Source organism: Akanthomyces muscarius, chromosome 1 (genome assembly GCF_028009165.1).
Source record: "Akanthomyces muscarius strain Ve6 chromosome 1, whole genome shotgun sequence".
Classification (NCBI taxonomy): domain Eukaryota; kingdom Fungi; phylum Ascomycota; class Sordariomycetes; order Hypocreales; family Cordycipitaceae; genus Akanthomyces; species Akanthomyces muscarius.
The window spans coordinates 3,587,493-3,606,831 of NC_079241.1; the positions used below are offsets into that span (position 1 = coordinate 3,587,493).

Sequence of the window (19,339 nt, forward strand, 5' to 3'; positions counted from 1 at the left end):
AGCTAGATTCGCGGGTGCGTGCCCACTCATGCATTGTTCCTCTCTAGGCCCGGAGTGGCTGAACGATGCAGCATCGGGGAGAAATGCAGGCATGTGGTATAAAGGTGATGATTCGCCAGTTCTGCAATGGCTGAGCGACGCAAGTACTTAGTCGGCTTGTCTTTGCCGTAACACCGCCAGCACTACACATCAATCACAATCATGACGGTCAATACCCTGGGTATCCGCGTCTCGATCGACCGCGGTGGCACCTTCACCGATGTCCACGCATCCATCCCCGAACGGGAGGACATTATTCTCAAACTTCTTTCAGTTGATCCCGCAAATTATCAGGATGCGCCGACAGAAGGCATCAGGCGGATTCTTGAGCTGGCAACAGGCCAGGTCTTGCCTAGAGGCGAACCTCTGGACCTCTTCCACTTTGAGTCCATCCGAATGGGCACCACAGTTGCTACAAACGCCTTGCTGGAGCGGAAAGGAGAGCGCGTGGCACTCATAACCACCAAAGGCTTTCGCGACCTCCTTGCTATCGGCAACCAGTCGCGCCCAAATATTTTCGACTTGTCCATATCACGTCCCGGTGTGCTTTTTGAGACTGTCATCGAGATCGATGAGCGTGTTACAATGGAGGATTACACAGAAGACCCGGAGTCTGCCAAAACGACAGTCAATGGCACTGACCCAGAACTGGTCTCCGCAATCACGGGGGAGACTGTTCGCGTCCTCCAAAAGCCTGACCTGGTGGCTGTACAAGCTCAGCTGCTGGAGCTAAAATCACAAGGCTTCCGGTCAGTTGCCGTTGCTTTTATTCATTCCTACGCATACCCCGACCATGAGTTGCAAGTCGGTCGCATCGCTCTTGAGATGGGCTTCTCAGTCACTCTGTCGGCAGAGGTGCAGTCCATGATCAAGATTGTGCCCCGTGGTACATCAGCGGTGGTAGACGCTTACCTGACACCAATCATTCGCCAATACATCGAATCAATCTCTGCCAATTTTCGTGGCGGCTTCTCGTCTGCAGCTACACGCATCGAGTTCATGCAATCGGACGGTGGTCTGTCCGACTATCGAAAATTCAGCGGACTCAAGGCTATTCTGTCTGGGCCCGCCGGTGGCGTGGTGGGCTATGCGCAGACATCTTGGGATGAGGAAGAGCGATGCCCAATTATTGGCTTCGATATGGGCGGCACTTCCACGGATGTCTCGCGTTACGCTGGGTCCTATGATCATGTCTTTGAAACCACTACTGCTGGTGTGAACACACAATCGCCTCAGCTCGATATCCACACAGTCGCCGCTGGCGGTGGCTCCATCCTCACTTGGAGGAACGGCTTGTTTAATGTTGGACCCGAGTCTGCCTCGGCACACCCTGGTCCAGCATGCTACAGAAAGGGCGGGCCATTGACCATTACAGACGCAAATCTCCTTCTAGGCCGACTACTGCCCGAATATTTCCCCAAAGTCTTTGGCCCCAAGGAAAACGAGTCACTCAATCGCGACATTGTGGTTGCCAAGTTTTCGGAGCTGACAATCAACATCAACAAGGAGAGAACGGCCGCTAGCCTGACACCATTCTCAGCAGAGGAGGTAGCGTTGGGATTTCTGAAAGTTGCAAATGAAGGCATGGCTGGACCGATTCGAGCCCTTACTGAGGCGCGCGGGTATGACGCCGCTGACCACCATCTCGCTTGTTTTGGAGGTGCCGGCGGGCAGCATGCCTGCGCCGTGGCGCAGGTGCTTGGAATATCACGCATCATTATGCACAAGTATTCATCAATTCTGTCGGCCTATGGCATTTCGCTGGCAGATGTGGTGCAAGAAATTCAGCGCCCAGCTGCTCTTACCTGGGGCCCAGAAACGAAGAGAACCATTCAATTGGAGCTGCAACTACTAGCCGATCAGGCGACGCACGAGCTTTTGAAGCAGGGTTTTTCGGAGAACCAGATCACATTCGACTTCTACCTTAGCATGCGATACTCTGGCTCTAGCAGCTCCCTCATGATTCTGAAGGGTGATGACTGGGACTTTCAGCGCGAATTTGAAGAAGCTCATATCCGCGGATTTGGTTTCCACTTTCCCGAGAAGGCCATCATCATCGATGATTTCAGAGTGCGAGCAATTGGAAAGAGTCAGTCCAGGAGCTTCAAAACACCTTATAGCCAACTCAAGAACATGAGTGTTGATGGTGGGGTTGCCGCGAATCCCGTCGGAAAGAACACTGTCTATTTCGAAGGCGCCGGTCATGTTGATACGTCGGTGTATGAGCTCCAAAACCTTCATCTGGGAACTCGCATTGTCGGGCCAGCGATGGTCATTGACAAAACGCAGACTATTTTAATCAGTCCAGGCGCCACAGCAACCATATTAGAGAACTATGTCATCATTGACAGGAATGTCTCGCCGGTCGTCAAAGAAACACAAAAAGAAGAAGAGTTCAGCCCCATTCAGCTTTCTGTGTTTGCTCATCGATTCATGGCCATCGCCGAGCAAATGGGCCGTACACTCAGGAAGACGTCCGTTTCTACAAATATCAAGGAGCGCCTAGACTTTTCATGTGCCATTTTCAGTCCCGACGGAGGCCTCGTCGCCAACGCCCCGCATGTGCCAGTCCATCTGGGCTCGATGCAGTTTGCTGTTCAATACCAGCACCGCTTATGGGAGGGCAAGCTGCAAGAAGGAGACGTTCTCGTCTCCAACCACCCTTCATGCGGTGGCACCCATCTTCCCGACATCACTGTCATTACACCTGTTTTTGAAAAGGGCATTTTGGCATTCTACGTCGCTTCGCGCGGCCATCACGCGGACATTGGCGGTATCCTCCCTGGCTCCATGCCACCCACATCGACTGCGCTATGGCAAGAAGGTGCGGCGATTGAGTCGACCAAGTTGGTAAGCGGCGGCCGGTTCAACGATGAGGAGGTCCGGCGCCTGCTTCTTGAAGAGCCCGCCAAATATGACGGCTGCTCGGGCACTCGCCGATTGTTGGACAACATCTCCGACCTGAAAGCACAAATCGCCGCCAACTCCAAGGGTATCAACCTGATCACCGCACTGATTGAAGAATTCGGTCTTCCATGCGTCCACCGTTACATGTACGCCATCCAAACCACGGCGGAAGAAGCTGTTCGCGAGCTCATGCGTTCAACACTCGCAAATCACGGCCCTCAGCCGCTCGTCGCTGTCGACTACATGGACGACGGGACCGCTATCAAGCTCACTGTGACCATATCCAACGATGGATCTGCCACGTTTGACTTTACCGGCACAGGAAGCCATGTGCTGGGTAACACCAATGCTCCGCTCGCCATCACACACTCCGCCATTATTTACTGCTTGCGAAGCCTGGTCTCCTCATCCATTCCTCTGAATCAGGGCTGTCTGTCTCCCATCAAAATCGTTGTACCGCAAGACACAATCCTGCGGCCCGGTTCCGGTCTCGCCGTTGTGGGTGGTAACGTTTTGACTTCTCAACGCGTCACCGACGTCGTGCTCAAGGCGTTTCAGGCATGCGCCGCAAGCCAGGGCTGCTGCAACAACCTCACTTTTGGCACGGGCGGCAAAGACCCAGTCACCGGCGAGCACAAGGAGGGCTTCGGCTACTACGAGACGATTGCTGGCGGTGCCGGCGCCGGCCCGACGTGGGCTGGCCAGAGCGGTGTCCATACACACATGACCAACACGCGCATCACCGACCCCGAGGTTTTCGAAAAGCGATATCCCTGCATTTTGCGCCGGTTCGAATTACGAGCTGGCTCTGGAGGTCGGGGTGCGTTCAAGGGTGGTGACGGAACTGTGAGAGAGATTGAGTTTCGCGTTCCCGTGCAGTGCTCGATCCTGAGCGAGCGACGATCAAGACAGCCATATGGCATGGAGGGCGGCGAGGGAGGCCAGACGGGTCTAAACTCTGTACTCGTCACGGACAGAATGTCTGGCGGCAAGCGGCTGGTAAATCTCGGTGCCAAAGCCACGACAAGACTTGAGCCTGGTGATAGGGTCATCATCCAGTCTCCTGGAGGAGGCGGCTGGGGAAGTGAGCCGTAAAAATGTTACAGGTGTAATAAGTTTGCTCTCTCGTGTAAAAATAACATGATGGTTTCGTAGTCAATTATTCGAGGACTCATTTTGCTCTGGTTCTTATATCAAACCAGAATTAATTATATGCAACACAAATTTAGCACTTATGCTACTACCAAACATGAGACTTGCACACACATCACCATCGCCACGGCAAAGCTTCCTGGCTGCGAAATCGTAACGAGCTCCTAGTCCCATGCTAGATGAAGAAAAAAGAGTTATAAAAACCCGCTTTTAATACTAATCGTGTATTTTTGTCCTCAGTACTTGGTATTTCATAATTGGGATTGGAGAGGCAATAACAACGTTGCGCAGCTGTTAGTGTCTGTGTGGGGTGCGCCACTGTACACTAACTCGCCGAAGGGCGCGGCTGCCGACTCTGTGTGATTACCAACCCGCCAGCAACAGCTTAACCTCAGCCCTGAAACCATATCACTTTTCTCTCTGTCTCCTAAAAAGTTCACTTTTACACGTCGAAAGACAAAACCATGGAAGCCGTTCTCTCTTCGCAAGAATTCGGCGACGGCCTCCCCATCTTAATCATACATGGATGGGAGCTGTCAGGCCGAGCCGACCAGGCCGACTTTGAGCCCGTCTTTGCCAAGCTGGCCGGACTGCGTCGAATTTACGTAGATCTCCCCGGCATGGGCAGTACGCCAGGAAATAATGTCCAGCATCTCGACGGCATATTCGATCATATCGTGCAATTCATCGACGTCCGCCTCGCCAAGTCGCGATTTCTAGTCGTGGGCTCATCATGCGGTGGCTACCTCGCACGCGCCGTCGCCCAAAAGTACGCCGATCAAGTCGATGGGCTACTTTTGCGTGTACCTCTCATTGAGCCCAAGGACAGCAGACGAGATCTTGATCCCATCACGCCGCTGGTGGAAGACGCGCAGCTCATGTCGACCGTCTCGGACAGCGACAGGAGCCTCCTCGGAGACCTCGTCATTCAGACGTCTGCCTACATAAGCGCTTTGAAGAACAAGATTCTCAACGTATATCATCCGGCGGAGGCGGCCTCTGACAGTAAAGTGTTGAGCTTCATCCGAGATGATCCCGAGCGCTACCAGCTATCCTGGTCGCTGGATGACCCCAGCGCCAAGTTTCTGGCGCCCACACTGATTCTGTGCGGGCGGCACGATGACAGCGTTGGCTACCGAGATAGTTTGCGTCTTTTGGAGCTGTACCCACGATCAACATATGCGGTGTTGGATCGTGCGACGCACGCCCTGCCCGTTGATGAGACGGGTGTGTTTGAGGCTCTGGTGGGAGACTGGATAAAACGAGTGCACGAATGGCGGGACAACATGACAAGGGCAGCAAGAAGCTGCCAACAGTCACAAAACTGACCGAAAGGATATAAGCACAGGCAATTTAGCGTATATACACTACGAAAGTTGTGTCGTTAACACAGTGCATGTCACTGTCCGATGCAGTACAGTATTGCAGATTTAAGCAGGTTGATGAACGTTTTAGTAAAAAGGCACCCGGCGACAGATGGGCGCATCTCTCATGGCTATCAAGGTTCGTGAGAAGAGAATAGATGCAACCGTTTCACTGAACACAAATGCGGCGGCGTTTTGGCCAAACAGCCAGAAGTTAGCTCACGGGTGCAAGACCGCCATTACATGTCCCTGAGTGTACTCTTCCCAAGAAAGTGGTTGGAATTTACTACACAAGTACAGTGCGTTTCTTTCAATTCACTCACATGAAAAACTTGCATTCCAGTAAAACTGTGACCACTACAGCAAAATCTATTGCTAGGCAAAGTGTCAAGTGCGTCTTGTTTTGTCCATTGCGGTGCGGTGGTCTGTCTTACCCTCTCGATTCCCCCACGTCAGCTGTGAGCGTGGGAAACGCTTCAAGAGGTATTGATTGTGGAATCTGACCGTATGTCCGATCCTCCGGTCCATGACTGGAGAGGGCCGGGATACGTGGCCATGTAGTGACGACGGATGAGACGTCGAACACAATGAAAGCGCCTTGGGCGATGAGGGCGTTGAGGGCGATGAGGGCGTTGAGGGCGATGAGGGCGATAAGGGCGATGAAGGTGATGAAGGCGATGGAGGCAAGGATATCTAGCTGCTCGGTAACTCACCATTTAATAGTAAGCCAGAAGCTCACCCCGGCAATATTTTTGTTTCAAAGAAAGAACACAACCATTCATCGGTAGTCAAGGGCACTGTATGCGTGCAAAGGGCTGTACCGTGATAGTGGAGACCTCACTGAAGCTGTGCTGGCGAGAGCTCGGGCTCGCCCTGAAGCTGCGCGACAACCTTGTAGCACACATCACTCCACGTATAAACAGTGTGTTTGTCCAAAGCCGTACAGCGCCGTAGGCTAATTTCCTTTCGAATCTTGCATACAAGGTCGAGATGTCTGCGCCCTCAATACCGAACCTTCTCTCGTTGCGAGGCGGTCGCGGAGGACGAGGCGGCGCCCTTCGCTCACGTCGAGGCGGCGGTCCAGGCACTACTGGCGCCTATCACGACTCGACGATTCAAGGCACAGACACGGACGCCGCTGTGTCGCGGCTCAGTGCCGTTGACGCCGGCTACCTAGAGGATCCTTATGCGGCATTTTTTGTTTCGCGGATGGATGGCCCCCCGCAGAGACGGTTTCCCATCATTAATCGAGGCACGTCTGAAGCTCAATGTGTGTGGCCTTGGGTTGAGAAGGCACAGCTAACAACGGCCCAGGCACCTATACCCGGACTTCGGCGCTGGACGGGCTCATTGAGTCGTTTCTGTCACCCGCGGCAGGAGACGCAGCCAGATCATCAGAGCGACAGATCATTTCTCTAGGGGCCGGCACAGACACTCGTCCTTTTCGCCTCTTTGCGAAAGCCGGGTGTCCCGAGCTCACATATCACGAAATCGACTTTGACGTGACGAGCCGCAAAAAGCTTCAAATTGTACAAGGAAACCCACAGCTCTCACGCTTATTAACCAACCCGTCGACGAAAAGTCCGCGGACATGGGCAGCACAACCTATACACGATAGTAGCGAGTACTACTGTCACGGCATGGATCTACGGGAGCTCGACGGCAGCATCACAGACCCTCTAGACGGCCTTCGGACAGATATTCCGACGTTGGTACTATCAGAGTGCTGCTTGTGCTACCTCAAAACCGAAGAGGCAGAGAGAGTCTTGCGCTACTTTACGTCGAGGATCGCCAACGCTGCCACCATCATCTACGAGCCTGTGCATCTCGACGACGCCTTTGGCAATACCATGGTGTCCAACCTTGCAGCGCGCAATGTTCATATGCCGGGCATGGATCGCTACAGAAATGCCAAGGATCAAATACAGCGGCTGCATGATGCAGGTTTTGGCGCTGCAGAATGCAAGTCTGTCGAGGCCATTTGGGAGTCGTGGATCGACGCATCGGAAAAGGAGCGCGTGGACCAGCTGGAAGGCTTAGATGAAGTGGAAGAATGGAAACTACTTGCTGGGCATTATATTGTTGCGTGGGGAGTGAAAGGCCAAGGGCTCGGAACTCTGCTGCAGCCAAGTACATGAATGGCCGCTAGCACCTACATATCCATGGCACTTCGGCGCTGAAACTGCAGCTGCATCGCAAGGCAAAGAGAATTTTTAAAATAAGACAATGGAATGCAGACCAACTAGATAATGTCTTTTACAAGTATGAAGGATGAAAAATCAATGCTTTAAGCTTTCAGCTACAGTCATAATGTCATCGTCTTATGCACCATGAGATCACGTGGGGCCACTGCGCTGCGATGGCGGCCTCGACAACGACATTGACATTGACACTTCGCATCCTCAGTCCACTACCGACAACACCGCCTCCAGTCCAGCACGGAGCCAGCCCGCCATCCCCGCGAAGCCAGCGCGATACTCTTGCGCATCGCTCGGTCCCCGACATTCGACGCTCTCTCCGGCTAGGATCCGCAGATCGCACCGCGCGCATCCGACCTCATTTCCTACGACAATCTACATCCGAGGCCGAACCTAGGCCATCCCGCGCACCGGGCATTTTCGAAAGCCCCGACATTCCTTTGAAACCCAACGACATCATTATCCCGGGCCGGCCCATCATTACTTTATTTCGAATCGCTTCCTGCCACCCAGGACACCGCTATACATTTATCCCCGTCTTGAATCTTGTCGCAGTCTGCGCCAGACGAGTCCGCCCATCATGGCCGACGCCAGGGACAAGATGTACAAGTACCGCCAGGAAATCAGTCAGGTAAGCCGAGCCGGTCCTTTCGGTTGGATCCAATCGAAGCGCGGTGTGTCATTGCAAACGGGCAACGCAGGGGAGGTCGTCGGGATGCGGGGAACGAGAAGTTGGTCTGCCAGCTGGCGCAAACCGTCTGCCAGCTGCGAGGCTGCCTTGGGCGTCACGCGACGCGCAACCGACCGCATCTTCTGCCTGTTTGCTTAATTTCATATGAAACGGCATTGTTTCGCATTTTCACGAAGTCTTGTTCCTCGATTCCTTCATCTCAACATGATCAAGGCCAGTTTCGCTGCCTTTACTGCGGAAGAGATGGCCTCCTCCGTTGCCTACCCCGACTTCACACCCGCGCCCGAATCGTTTAGAAGAATGCTCCTTGACACGTTTGGACAGATGATGTACGTCTCTGGCGAGACTGGCGAGCCTTCCGTCGAAACTACAAGTATCATTGAAGACATTGTGCGACAGCAAGTCATTGAGCTGGTACGCCCTTTTCAACCCCACGCCTGTGCCGGCTTTCCTACTAACAATCCGCCACAAAGCTGCGAAACTGCACAGAGCTCGCCTCCCGCCGCGGCTCCAAATCCATACACACAAACGACCTCATCTTCCAGATCCGCCACGACCAGGCCAAGGTCTCGCGCCTGCGCACTTTTCTCTCCTGGAAGGACGTGCGCAAGAACATCAAGGACTCGGACGATAAGGGCGCCGACGCCGACCTCGCCGCGGGCGACGACCCCAGCAACGTCGCCGGCCCCGTCGACGAAGCCGCCAAGAAGAACAAAAAGGCCAAGGTCGGCCTGCCGTGGGAGCCGGCGTCCTTTTTCAACGTCGAGGTGCCCGAGCGCGACGACGAGGAGGACGAGGAGGAAGAGGAGATGAACCACATCACCCTGCAGCGCCTGCGCAAGGCCGACGAGCGCACCAAGGTCATGACGCGCGAGGAGTACGTGACGTGGTCCGAGTACCGCCAGGCGTCGTTTACCTGGCGCAAGGGCAAGCGCTTCCGCGAGTGGGCCGGCTTCGGCATCGTCACCGACAGCAAGCCCTCGGACGACATTGTCGACATTCTCGGCTTCCTGACGTTTGAGATGGTCCAGACGCTGACGGAAATGGCCCTCAAGGCCAAGGAGCAGGAGGACATGGCGCGCGCGCAGAGCGGCAGCGGCGACAACCACCACCAGCAGGGCACCAAGAAGCGCAAGCACCAGCACGGCCTCTTTGATCCCCCGAGCGAGGGCCGCACGCCGATTGAGCCGCGGCACGTGCAGGAGGCGTTTCGCAGGTTCCAGCAGCGGCCCAAGAAGACGAGGGCCATGCTCAACGGTACGCGCCTCGCCCAGCACACGGCCCTCAACATCTTTTAGTAGCTTGTCACCGGAGGCATGGCCATGTTCGTCTTTGTGTGTTAGCATTACGCGCTCTCTTGTATTAGGAGGACCGGTTTGTCGGTTGGTTTTCTTCTTTTCTGTACGGCGCTTAGGGGAAATGGGCATGGCGTTCTACCAGGGAAAAACGGTTTAGTTTTATCACGGTTTGACGGGAATTTTGATAGCGACGAGATAAATGTACAGCGTTGATTTCTGTATACGCCACTAGACATGCCGTGCAGGCCATAAGTGATCATGTACATGTATACGCCAATTTACGGCCGTTTCTCGCTGCTGATAGTAAACGCTCTGCTGCGCACGGCAGCGTTGTTCTCTCGCATGCGCGTGCCGACGCGCTGCAAGCTAACGGGAATGTCCTCCACCTCGGCGTCGTCGTCATCGACAACGGCCGCCTCGCTGGCTCCTCCCGCGCCGCTCTCCAGGTCCTTGGCGCCCTGCAAGTGCTGCGCCGCGCGCTCCAGCAGCCGATTGTCTGGTCGCTCCGTGACCGTCGCGGCTCTCGACCGCCTCGTGCCGCCGACCATGGCCTCGACGCTGACATCTGGATAGCCGCCGCCGTCCTCGTCGTCTTCCGTCGTCGCATCTACCTGCAGCTTATGATTTGGCGCACGGCGTCCAGCTTCTGCAGACATATAGTCCTCCCCGGGTGTCGTTTCCTCAATGCCGCCGTCCCTGCGCTGCATGTAGAGTCTGTAATTCGGCGTCTCGAGCATACCGCGCCGAAACGCATTCACGCCGACGAGCAGCTTGACCAGGTCCGTCAGCTCCTCGAGGTACTCGATAATCTCCATCTGGCCCGAGGTGCTCGCGTTCCACGACAGGAACTTGCGCTTTGTGATGATGCTGGCCGTCGACTCGTCGAGCTCCAGGCGGCCGCCAGCGTACCGGCGTAGCGCCGACGTCGAGCCCTTGGCGCTCTCCGCGTCGAGCACCTCTCGGACGCGGTTGATGAGGCGCAGCTGCGCGAGGCGCGCCGAGGGGAGAAACTGCGGCAAGGGCAGCCAGGTGGTGAGCGCCTCGTGGACGGAAAAGAGAATCAGGTTGCAGCTCCCCATGACGTTGCGCCGATAGGCATATACGCGAGGGTTCAGATCCTCCAGAATGGACGAACCGTACTCGCGGCGCAGCTGGACCACGCTGTTCATGCGGTCCGTGATCTGGTGCAGCACATAGATGATCTCGCTGTAAATGGGGGCCAGGGGCTTGAAGCTTCCTTTCAGGCGCGGTTCGGTCAGGCAGGAAGGTAGGTAGGTCTCTGCAGCAGTTAGACAGCTTTGCGCCTTGTCGCGGGCTCGCTTGAAGCGGGTATAAAGCTTGCGCGAGCGAAAGTTGGGACGATCTGGGTGGTCAATGCCGACGGCGATGACGGCCTGCATATTCTGCACATGGAGAACAGCGGCGGCAAGTGAATCTACGAGACGATCTCTGGCTCGCACAGGATAGATGAAAATCTCGATGAGGACGGCCACGACGCCTCCTATGATGAATGCTACTAAACGTTTATAGAAAACCTCGTAGCCAGGTGCAGCGGTGTTGACGGCGGCTACAGCAGTTTATTAGTGGGGGTTATTTCATGGAATCGCAGAGCATCAACTCACACAATGCAACGACAGCCATGGAAATGATGGAGATCATACCCGCCTTGACGTACTTGGTAGCCACCTGAATATAGATGGACGGCACGATACCAAAAAGCACGACAGCTACAACGCCGGCTCTGTTTCCACGCGCTATCTCGTACGAGAGATAGCCAATGACACCACCAAAGACCACGCCTAGGAGCCGTATGAAGAAGACGATGAGCGACGTCCCGATGGCGAGCTCAAAAACCAGGATGAGCTGCAGCGGTGCCCATATACCACGCACCTCGGCATACCACTGGTTCCAAGACGGAACAAGGGCAGGCCAAGTAACGAGGAAGAGGGCAATAGAAAGCTTGGCCGAGTAGACAAGATCTTCCGAATTCTGCGCCCATTCAAGCACATCCGCTGCAGTATGCCGCAGTCGTTCAAACCGCGAGGATGCAGACTTTGAGTCCCTCGTGTGGTGCCGGCTCTCGTTATGATTCATATTGTTAGATAAGGGACTGGCGAGCTCCTCGTCGCCAGATCTTGAGCGATGCATATTTTCAGTCGTTGCATTCTGCGCCGCTGCGGAATTGAGCTCCGTCGGCGCATCGCTGTCGTTTCGGACCACATCAACGCCATTCTCAGCGGCAGCCACAACACTGGGCTCAGTGCCACTGCTCGACAGCCATTGACCCAAGCTGGCAAATTTCGGCAGCCATAGGCGCGATCTGCTGTTGCGCTGCTGTCTGAGCTCGACAAGAGTGCGCGAATGGCGCAGCATGAGCATGATTTGGGCAGCGGATTGTCGAAGAGCCAGGATGAAAGATGATATGAGAAACGTCTCCATGCGTGGCATAAAATCGAGGGCTTGGCCATCAGTCTCTGTGGCGGCGGCCTTCAGCGCTTCAGCGGATTGGGCATCAAATGCCACCATGGCATCTGCAAACCGATCCATCTTGGCATCCAGGTCGCTCAGCGATATTGACTCGGAAGCTACCTCGCCAGACGGCAGTTTGGCCACCTCTAGACAGTATGCCAAGCAATCTATGAGGACGTCAACTGCTTCCTTGATGGATTGGTGGAGGTCCATAACCGGATCTCTAATGCAAAGCAAAACATGTTCGACCAGCTCTACACTACCGCCTTCAATCTCTTTGATAGGTTTGACGTCTTCCGCATGCTGACTTCGCTTGCCCTTTCGCTTCCGGACCTTGCCAGACTTCGGGGTGTTGCGGAACGATTGTGAGGTATTGGGCAAAGTATTCGTAGTCTGTAACCTGGCTGGCGCTGTGTGCGTGTTACTTGCGCCAAGCAAAACAAACTTGTTCTCACAGGCGCCGATCACAGTGATGATGCCTTGGATGAGGTTGGTCATTGAGTTTGTGGTTATGGGTCTCATCAGATCAGGAGGTAGCTTCGACAAGGATATCTCAAAATTGACTTCATCTTGCGCCGCACGACAAGCGCGCAGTTTGGAGCGGATCCTGGTCTTGCTCTCCGTCAAGCTAGCAAGCGAGGTGAGCTCAAGTGGTACCTTGGACTGACCTGCTACCATAGACGACTTGAATGGGTTCGGAAATTGAGAAGCGAATGCGCGCCATCGCCGAGTTGCCACCAGCCGTTTCAAGAATGGGAGCGACGCAGCCGATGCCCGACTCTTGCGCGAAGTGCTACTGTATAGGCGGGCACGCTGTTGTCTGACCTCCTCGCAGTCTCCTCCCGGCGTCACAAACCAGTATGTAGAGCGAGACAGGGCCTCCATCGCTTCTGATATCGTAGTAATGGCCGAGTCTCCGAGATAACTACTGGACAATTCGGGAAACAGGGCGAGATTGCCAAGCAGAGACACGGCCGCTCCGGTGCAGACGGGCACATAGATGTTTGAGAAAAGCGCCACTGTTTCGCTGGTGGGCGCCTGCACCGTAATTATGACGGCGACCAGCATGAACAGGACAAAGTTGAACAGCCGCGGGCTGTGCGACCGGATGAAGCCGTGCAGGAGAGCCGCCACGAGCAAAAAGACACCGCGAATGGCATACGCGGCGGAGCGGTCGCCGTCAAACACGAGGCTGGCCAGGTACAGGCCGAGCAGCGACCAGACGACGCCGAGGAGGGCGCCGAGGAGGATCATGAGCAGCGACTCAATCATGAGGCCCATGCGCTGGCCCGGGTGACCAAAGACGACGACCATAGGGATGAGAAAGTTCTCGCGGCCGTTGAAGCGCGGCAGGATGGCGAGGATCAGGGCCGCGACGCAGGCAATCGAGTACTTGAGGATGCGCTGCCAGGGCTGGTTCGTCTGGACGTCGCCCCAGAGGACGCGGATGGCGATCCCGAGGGGGTTGCTGGAGGCCATGATGGGCAGGGCGTGGCGACGGCCACCATTTTTCTTTGGTTGGTCTTCGTGGACGGGCGGGCCTAGGAAGCGCGAGAGACAGCTGCTATGCTGGCCATTTAAACTCCATTGGAAGGCGCTCAAGTAATCTAGCAAGTCCTGGCTGGGTTTTGCACAGAGAAATGGCCGTAGGAAGTTTGTTGCCAAGATGCAGAAGTTGGTATGAGGTCATGGGGCTGCTGGAATCTTGATGTTACCCGCTGCTAGCGGCCCCAATGCCGGACCCCAACACCCCGTCTTCGAGGAGCGGAGGCTGCCGCCGGTGGAGGATGTCGCTTTAAACGGAATGTATACATTTTGAAGTTGCTGAAAGATGGAATTCAAGCGAAAATATCAGGCAATGAAGAGAACGTGTTGTTGGATGTTGGAGGAATGGGGACGCAGGGTTGACGGTTGGCGGTTGGGAATACAACGGCCGTGTCACCTTATACCCTTTGTCCATGTCGTACAAGATCTGCCAGCTGCGGCCACGCGCCGTTTGCATTCTGCAGTGTCGTAGGTTATGTCCAACTTCATTACTTGGTCTTTGGTAAGAGCTGTCTTCTGCTCTTCCTCGAACTATTTCCTCACCAGATTTTGCGCCAATAGTTAAGCTTTGCCCTTTTTTCTTTTGCCAATGCTGTGGCGTCGCCCTCAACGGCCTTGTCCAGCGTTACCTCTGTACCCAGCACAACGGCACGGCGCGACCCCACCAAAAACGACAGACCCCAAATCGCATCCAGCGCCCGGCCGGCCGGGCAACCCCTCCAAATCTTCAATCCATCACACGAGCCGCATCGCCTCTGTCGCAGGCCATCCCTCGGACTGACCACCGACCCCTTTACATCTCAATCACACCAGCGCGCCACTTCTCCTCCCAATCGACGACCGGGCGCAGGCGCCAATTCGCGTGGGCTGCACGCCGCCTCCCCCTTTACCAAGCTCTCCGACAGGCACCCGCCGTCCGTCACGATGCTCTCCTACATCCTCATCCAGAACCGGCAGTACGTCTTATACCATCCCCGTCCCCCCTGAGCCAAGCTTGAAGATCCTGTCCTTTTCTAACACGTACTGACTTCTTTCAAAACAGAGGCAAGACCCGTCTCGCCAAATGGTACGCCCCCTTTAGCGACGAGGAAAAGATCAAGCTCAAGGGCGAGGTCCACCGCCTCGTCGCGCCGCGCGACCAAAAGTACCAGTCCAACTTTGTCGAGTTTCGCAACCACAAAATCGTCTACCGCCGCTACGCCGGCCTCTTCTTTTGCGTCTGCGTCGACACAAATGACAATGAGCTCGCCTACCTCGAGGCCATCCACTTCTTCGTCGAGGTCCTCGACGCCTTCTTTGGCAACGTCTCCGAGCTCGATCTCGTCTTCAACTTTTACAAGGTCTACGCCATCCTCGACGAGGTCTTTCTCGCCGGCGAGATTGAGGAGACGAGCAAGCAGGCCGTTTTGACCAGACTCGAGCACTTGGACAAGCTGGAATAAATAGCCAGGGCTGTAAGAAACCTCGAGAGGTGGCCGGAGACGACATCTCCAAAAGAACAAAACGCGAATAAGTAGCAGAGCCTTCTTCGTTGGATACATCATGTCCTTACAGTATATACTCTGCTGGCATATCTCGGAGTTTCGGTGTTTGGGAGTCATATTTTGGGACATCCGCTATCGAAAGCGCATACCCATTTCTGTTTCACTATACTACTTGATTTATTTAAACTAGCTAACAAATGTGAACCAAGTATTTTTCAAGCATACACAAGCAATTACGCCATGACACGGCGGCATCCTGCCAAAATCTCATATTCATGCATAAACTGCCTTCAGGCTCCAGGGGCCTGGCGTTGCATTCTTCCGTCCATATCCTAAACAAACGGGTTGAATGGATCATACTCTTCCCATGCCCAATATTCCTGCGGTCGGTTGGGCTCAGAAAAGTCGCCCCACGTGTCCAGGGCGACGTCGCGACGCGCTTGACGAACCCAGATATTCGGTCTTCTTTTAAACAGGCGTGTGACACTTGGCTTATATCCAACTAGGGGTTTCTCAGCGCCTTGCTGCGCTACAGCCATCGGCTGTCGGGGCAAAGGATTGTTATGCATCCTTGGGTAAGGCGCCACGCGAGGTCCAGAACTATTAAAGGTCAAGGCATGATGTTGCGCGAAGTGCTGCTCATAATGCTGCGAATAGTGCGGCTGGTGGATCGGCGCATGGTAATGGGCGTGGAATTGTGCGTGAGGCTCGGTATTGTGCTGTGCTGGTACTGCCAACGCGCTTGGGATACATGACTGATTCGCTGGCTTTCTTTCCTTGTTAGCTGGTTTCAGGACCCCCTCGGGCATTTCAAAGTGGCTCGGTGACTGATTGTTCACTGCAACAACAGTCTGGCTCAGGACAGCAGGCTGCACTGGGAGTGGTGCTTTGTTCTGTTTCGCCTGCGCCACCACAGCCGTTGGTTGCTTCTGGATCTCGACGACATCGTCATCCTAAGATTGAGTTAGCAATCATCTAGCGCGTACGTTTCTCGGCTTACCTCTTCCTAGGGGGATAGACGGCCGCCTTCGCCCTCTCGCCAGTAGCCACAGCTGTTGTTTGGTTGCCTCCTAGTTTGCGAGAAGATGCTACCAACCTTGGCGGTGGAAGATTGTCCAATCTTTGCGCCAAATACCTCCTTTTTTGAATTCTCTGGCATCTTTGACGCCACAGTCGCTTTTCCGTGCGGCGCTGAAGTCTTGGCATGCTTGATGAGCTGGTTCTGCAGGTTGTTGATCTGCCAGCTCTGCTTTTGCATCTGCTTCTGCATTTGTGGCGGCGGTGGCGCTGGAGCGTCTCCAACCGATACCACCCGCGGCGGAGGCGTTGGTGATCTGTCCTCCACTTTGATCGCTGCTGGACGCCTGTGAATAGCTGCGGGTGGCCGGTTCTCAATTTGCCGGTCGCGGTTCAGGGTCGCATCGTGACGAGGACTCCAGTGCGAACCACCAAACGACCGCGGTGGAGGATCCTCTGTCCGCGTGTTTAGGTAGTGTCAAGGAATGTGGCTAAACGAGTTTTCTTCACTTACGTCCAAAGTCGAATTTGAAGTTGACTCGTCTCCAGGGTGGTTCGCTCTTCTCTTCTTGGGTGCGGCGTGCCGCGTGTTCGAAAGAATGCGAGTTCGCGATTTTGGTGGGAGGAGACAGGAAAAGATAGTCTCGCCGTCCAAAAGGCACAGGTGAAGGAAATTCAGGCACCGGCTGACGGAAAGGAGATTCATACATGCCTGAGCCAACATGGCCTGCCTTGTGCCTCTTTGCGGATGGTGACGGCGCATGTTGATGGTCTGTCCGTGCGATTGCTTGCTTATTAGATCCGGCGCTTTCCTCCAAGACAGCAAGCTTCCTCTTGATATTTGGGATGGTGGGAAACTGATTTGTAATGGAAGATTCAATCTTCATGTGAAGCGTACCCTGGGGCGAGCTTCGGGTTATCGGTATGGGCCCAAACATGGTTTGGGCCTGCGTCCATGCAACACGAGCCATCTCGCGTGTGCATCCAATGCCCCAAAGATACATGCACCATTTTTCCATGACGTGGTGCAAGTCCTTGGGGGCCATTGCAAACACCTTCTCCCAAAGCCATGCTGTGTAGATGGAGAGAGTGTTGCGTACCGTGAGTCGGTGCTGAGCACCCACAAAGCGTTTTTCGAGCGTCTCCTGCCTCATCTGTGATAAATCGCCCAGATTGCGCAAGCCACTACAGCCAAGCCGTTCGCGAGCATTGAGGAGTAGAGTGTTGATACGATCCATCTTGGGCTTGTAAGGGACCAAGGGACCAGGAGAGCGAATCGTGGTCGAATTGGCGGATAACTGTGGATGAGAACTTGTTGACAATGTTGTGAGGAAGCGAAACAAAGCAGGGCATGGTTTATAGGGTAGGAAGGTTTCCTTGTTTGCATTCACCAGTCCTCTTTCCTCTCAGCGACCAGCCGCCAGCTGCCAACTTTGAGCAGTCTGAAGCGAGCGTTTGCATCCAGCATGGACCGAGCCCACGTGCGACTTCCCCCTCACGCATGCATGAAATGTTCACTTGGTATTTTCGATGAAATGCTTCGTGCTACACAGGTAGCTGTTCTACGTAGTTTGAAAACGGGTCTCGTAACAGTCTTGTACATTTAGCGGCTCGTCACCGTTTCTTGAGTGCCGCAAATCTCGCCTCCAGGTCAGAAACGTCCGGGACGGAGCCCTCTGGCTCGCCCTTCTTCGTAGCGCTGCCTCTCCTCGCACTAGGCTTCAGCTCTACCGACCCCATTGTCACCTTGGGGTGTACATTATCTGTCGTCGGTCGGGGCGGTGTCACGAGGAGCGGACTTGTAGCATCATCTAGATCTGCTGGCTTTGGTCTCGCTGGCGCTGCGACTTTCCCGTCACCCGTGGACAACGATTTTTGCTCTGCCTCTATGGGTACCTCGAGTACCTTTTGTGCCTGCCCGCCCGAGGAGTTTTCGTCGTCATCCTGGTACTCTGGTGGTGGCGATGGCTTCTCTCGCTTCGGCCAGTCGACGCCGTACGCCCTCGCAATCTCTTCCAGGTAGCCCTGCACCAGCTCTTTGCGCGGCGGCTCCACGCTCAGCTTCTTGACCACCTTTTCATTGACCTTGCCCTCGGCATTCTCTGTCGCTGCCAGCACAAATTCCTTGCCGTACTTTTCTGCGAGCAGCTGTCTAACTGTTGCAAGCTCTTTGATCTCTGTCTTGGGCGCTGCGTAGATGATGCTCTGGATTGCCTCTTCAAGACCGGGGTCGACCGGCACACCTTCCATAAGGCCAGAGCGCGCTAGCAGCAATTCGCAATATAGTTCCAGCATTTCGTGCAGCTCGCTAATAATATCGGAGCGGATAATGTTCTCGACGCGGATCGTGGCGGAGTCGACTTTTCCGGACTCGAGGAGTTGCGCCATTGCGCGTCGCTGCGTCTTGCCCAGCTGCTCATCGCGCTGCTGCACCATGCGCAGGCGCGCAATGGCCAGCTTCAGCTGGACCTTGACTTTTGTCTGTTGAGGAGAAATTTCCGTTAATCATTCGGGACACGATCAAGGCGTTATTTGTCTGAGGGCTGTGGAAATGGCACATACCAGCCAGGTGGCTCCGGGCGCCATATTTCAACACCAAGATGGGTATTATCTGGAAATATTGCGCTGGGAGGGAACGGATTGACCGTGAGTCAAGAAAGATGTCCAGAATATCACAATAGAGGAATAGGCAGCAGCTTTGCAGTGACAATGTCAGAGGTTGGTTGTTCAGTGATGCAACTCGGGCTGTCTGCGGGGCAAGCTACCCCACCACCGAGTGACAATAGCGAAGCGTCGCCGAGATCCAGCCACCTCCTAGTCTCAGCTCCAGGCAGCCGAATATAGATTCATTCTCGAAAAAAGAAATGCGACATTACAAAAGAATAAGAAGCAGACATACTCTCTTTATATAGTCCACTCTATCCCAAGCTATAGTAGAATTAATTCGACAAATAAGTCAGGTGCCAACTATCGACGGTATCATGTCCATGCGCGCCTGTAACATATTCCAAAATGTTACAGCCGCAGAGACAGCTCCAGAAAACTCCCTGAGATCCTTCATAGCCATAACGCCGTAGTCCAATGCTAAACGCAAAAAGAAGCAAGTAGAAGTCATTCTTGCTTTTCTTGCTCCCTCAAATGCACAAAAAGTCAAATCGTTCTAGAAAAAGCGGCG

At 54.6% G+C, this 19,339-nt stretch overlaps 10 protein-coding genes across 11 annotated transcripts; 5 read left to right on the forward strand and 5 right to left on the reverse strand.

Moving 5' to 3' along the window:
• Positions 1-201: 201 nt before the first annotated feature.
• Positions 202-4,041, forward strand: LMH87_006194 (uncharacterized protein; the record flags this gene model as incomplete). Its single annotated transcript, XM_056204041.1, has 1 exon — positions 202-4,041. One exon carries the CDS (start codon positions 202-204, stop codon positions 4,039-4,041), a length of 3,840 nt encoding a protein of 1,279 aa, XP_056059437.1.
• A 521-nt stretch (positions 4,042-4,562) lies between these two features.
• On the forward strand, positions 4,563-5,426 carry LMH87_006195 (uncharacterized protein; the record flags this gene model as incomplete). The annotated part of the gene is made up of 1 exon (XM_056204042.1): positions 4,563-5,426. One exon carries the CDS (start codon positions 4,563-4,565, stop codon positions 5,424-5,426), a length of 864 nt encoding a protein of 287 aa, XP_056059438.1.
• A 250-nt stretch (positions 5,427-5,676) lies between these two features.
• On the reverse strand, positions 5,677-6,019 carry LMH87_006196 (uncharacterized protein; the record flags this gene model as incomplete). The annotated part of the gene is made up of 3 exons (XM_056204043.1): positions 5,677-5,722; positions 5,786-5,887; positions 5,967-6,019. The coding sequence occupies 3 exons, from the start codon at positions 6,017-6,019 to the stop codon at positions 5,677-5,679; spliced, it is 201 nt and encodes a 66-aa protein (XP_056059439.1).
• A 433-nt stretch (positions 6,020-6,452) lies between these two features.
• On the forward strand, positions 6,453-7,600 carry LMH87_006197 (uncharacterized protein; the record flags this gene model as incomplete). Its single annotated transcript, XM_056204044.1, has 2 exons — positions 6,453-6,714; positions 6,777-7,600. 2 exons carry the CDS (start codon positions 6,453-6,455, stop codon positions 7,598-7,600), a joined length of 1,086 nt encoding a protein of 361 aa, XP_056059440.1.
• Positions 7,601-8,240: 640 nt separating this feature from the next.
• LMH87_006198 (uncharacterized protein) lies at positions 8,241-9,649 on the forward strand (the record flags this gene model as incomplete). The annotated part of the gene is made up of 3 exons (XM_056204045.1): positions 8,241-8,291; positions 8,676-8,765; positions 8,825-9,649. 3 exons carry the CDS (start codon positions 8,241-8,243, stop codon positions 9,647-9,649), a joined length of 966 nt encoding a protein of 321 aa, XP_056059441.1.
• Positions 9,650-9,927: 278 nt separating this feature from the next.
• LMH87_006199 (uncharacterized protein) lies at positions 9,928-13,597 on the reverse strand (the record flags this gene model as incomplete). Its single annotated transcript, XM_056204046.1, has 2 exons — positions 9,928-11,216; positions 11,272-13,597. The coding sequence occupies 2 exons, from the start codon at positions 13,595-13,597 to the stop codon at positions 9,928-9,930; spliced, it is 3,615 nt and encodes a 1,204-aa protein (XP_056059442.1).
• A 990-nt stretch (positions 13,598-14,587) lies between these two features.
• On the forward strand, positions 14,588-15,105 carry LMH87_006200 (uncharacterized protein; the record flags this gene model as incomplete). The annotated part of the gene is made up of 2 exons (XM_056204047.1): positions 14,588-14,619; positions 14,706-15,105. The coding sequence occupies 2 exons, from the start codon at positions 14,588-14,590 to the stop codon at positions 15,103-15,105; spliced, it is 432 nt and encodes a 143-aa protein (XP_056059443.1).
• A 374-nt stretch (positions 15,106-15,479) lies between these two features.
• On the reverse strand, positions 15,480-15,956 carry LMH87_006201 (uncharacterized protein; the record flags this gene model as incomplete). The annotated part of the gene is made up of 1 exon (XM_056204048.1): positions 15,480-15,956. One exon carries the CDS (start codon positions 15,954-15,956, stop codon positions 15,480-15,482), a length of 477 nt encoding a protein of 158 aa, XP_056059444.1.
• Positions 15,957-16,095: 139 nt separating this feature from the next.
• LMH87_006202 (uncharacterized protein) lies at positions 16,096-17,402 on the reverse strand (the record flags this gene model as incomplete). 2 transcript variants are annotated; one of them, XM_056204051.1, is made up of 4 exons in its annotated part: positions 16,096-16,100; positions 16,148-16,217; positions 16,283-16,620; positions 16,679-17,402. In XM_056204051.1, the coding sequence occupies 4 exons, from the start codon at positions 17,400-17,402 to the stop codon at positions 16,096-16,098; spliced, it is 1,137 nt and encodes a 378-aa protein (XP_056059446.1). The 2 variants fall into 2 exon arrangements, with proteins under 2 accessions (XP_056059446.1, XP_056059445.1); XM_056204052.1 differs by lacking the exon at positions 16,679-17,402 and having other exon boundaries at positions 16,283-16,417.
• A 376-nt stretch (positions 17,403-17,778) lies between these two features.
• On the reverse strand, positions 17,779-18,750 carry LMH87_006203 (uncharacterized protein; the record flags this gene model as incomplete). The annotated part of the gene is made up of 2 exons (XM_056204053.1): positions 17,779-18,645; positions 18,727-18,750. The coding sequence occupies 2 exons, from the start codon at positions 18,748-18,750 to the stop codon at positions 17,779-17,781; spliced, it is 891 nt and encodes a 296-aa protein (XP_056059447.1).
• Positions 18,751-19,339: the final 589 nt, after the last annotated feature.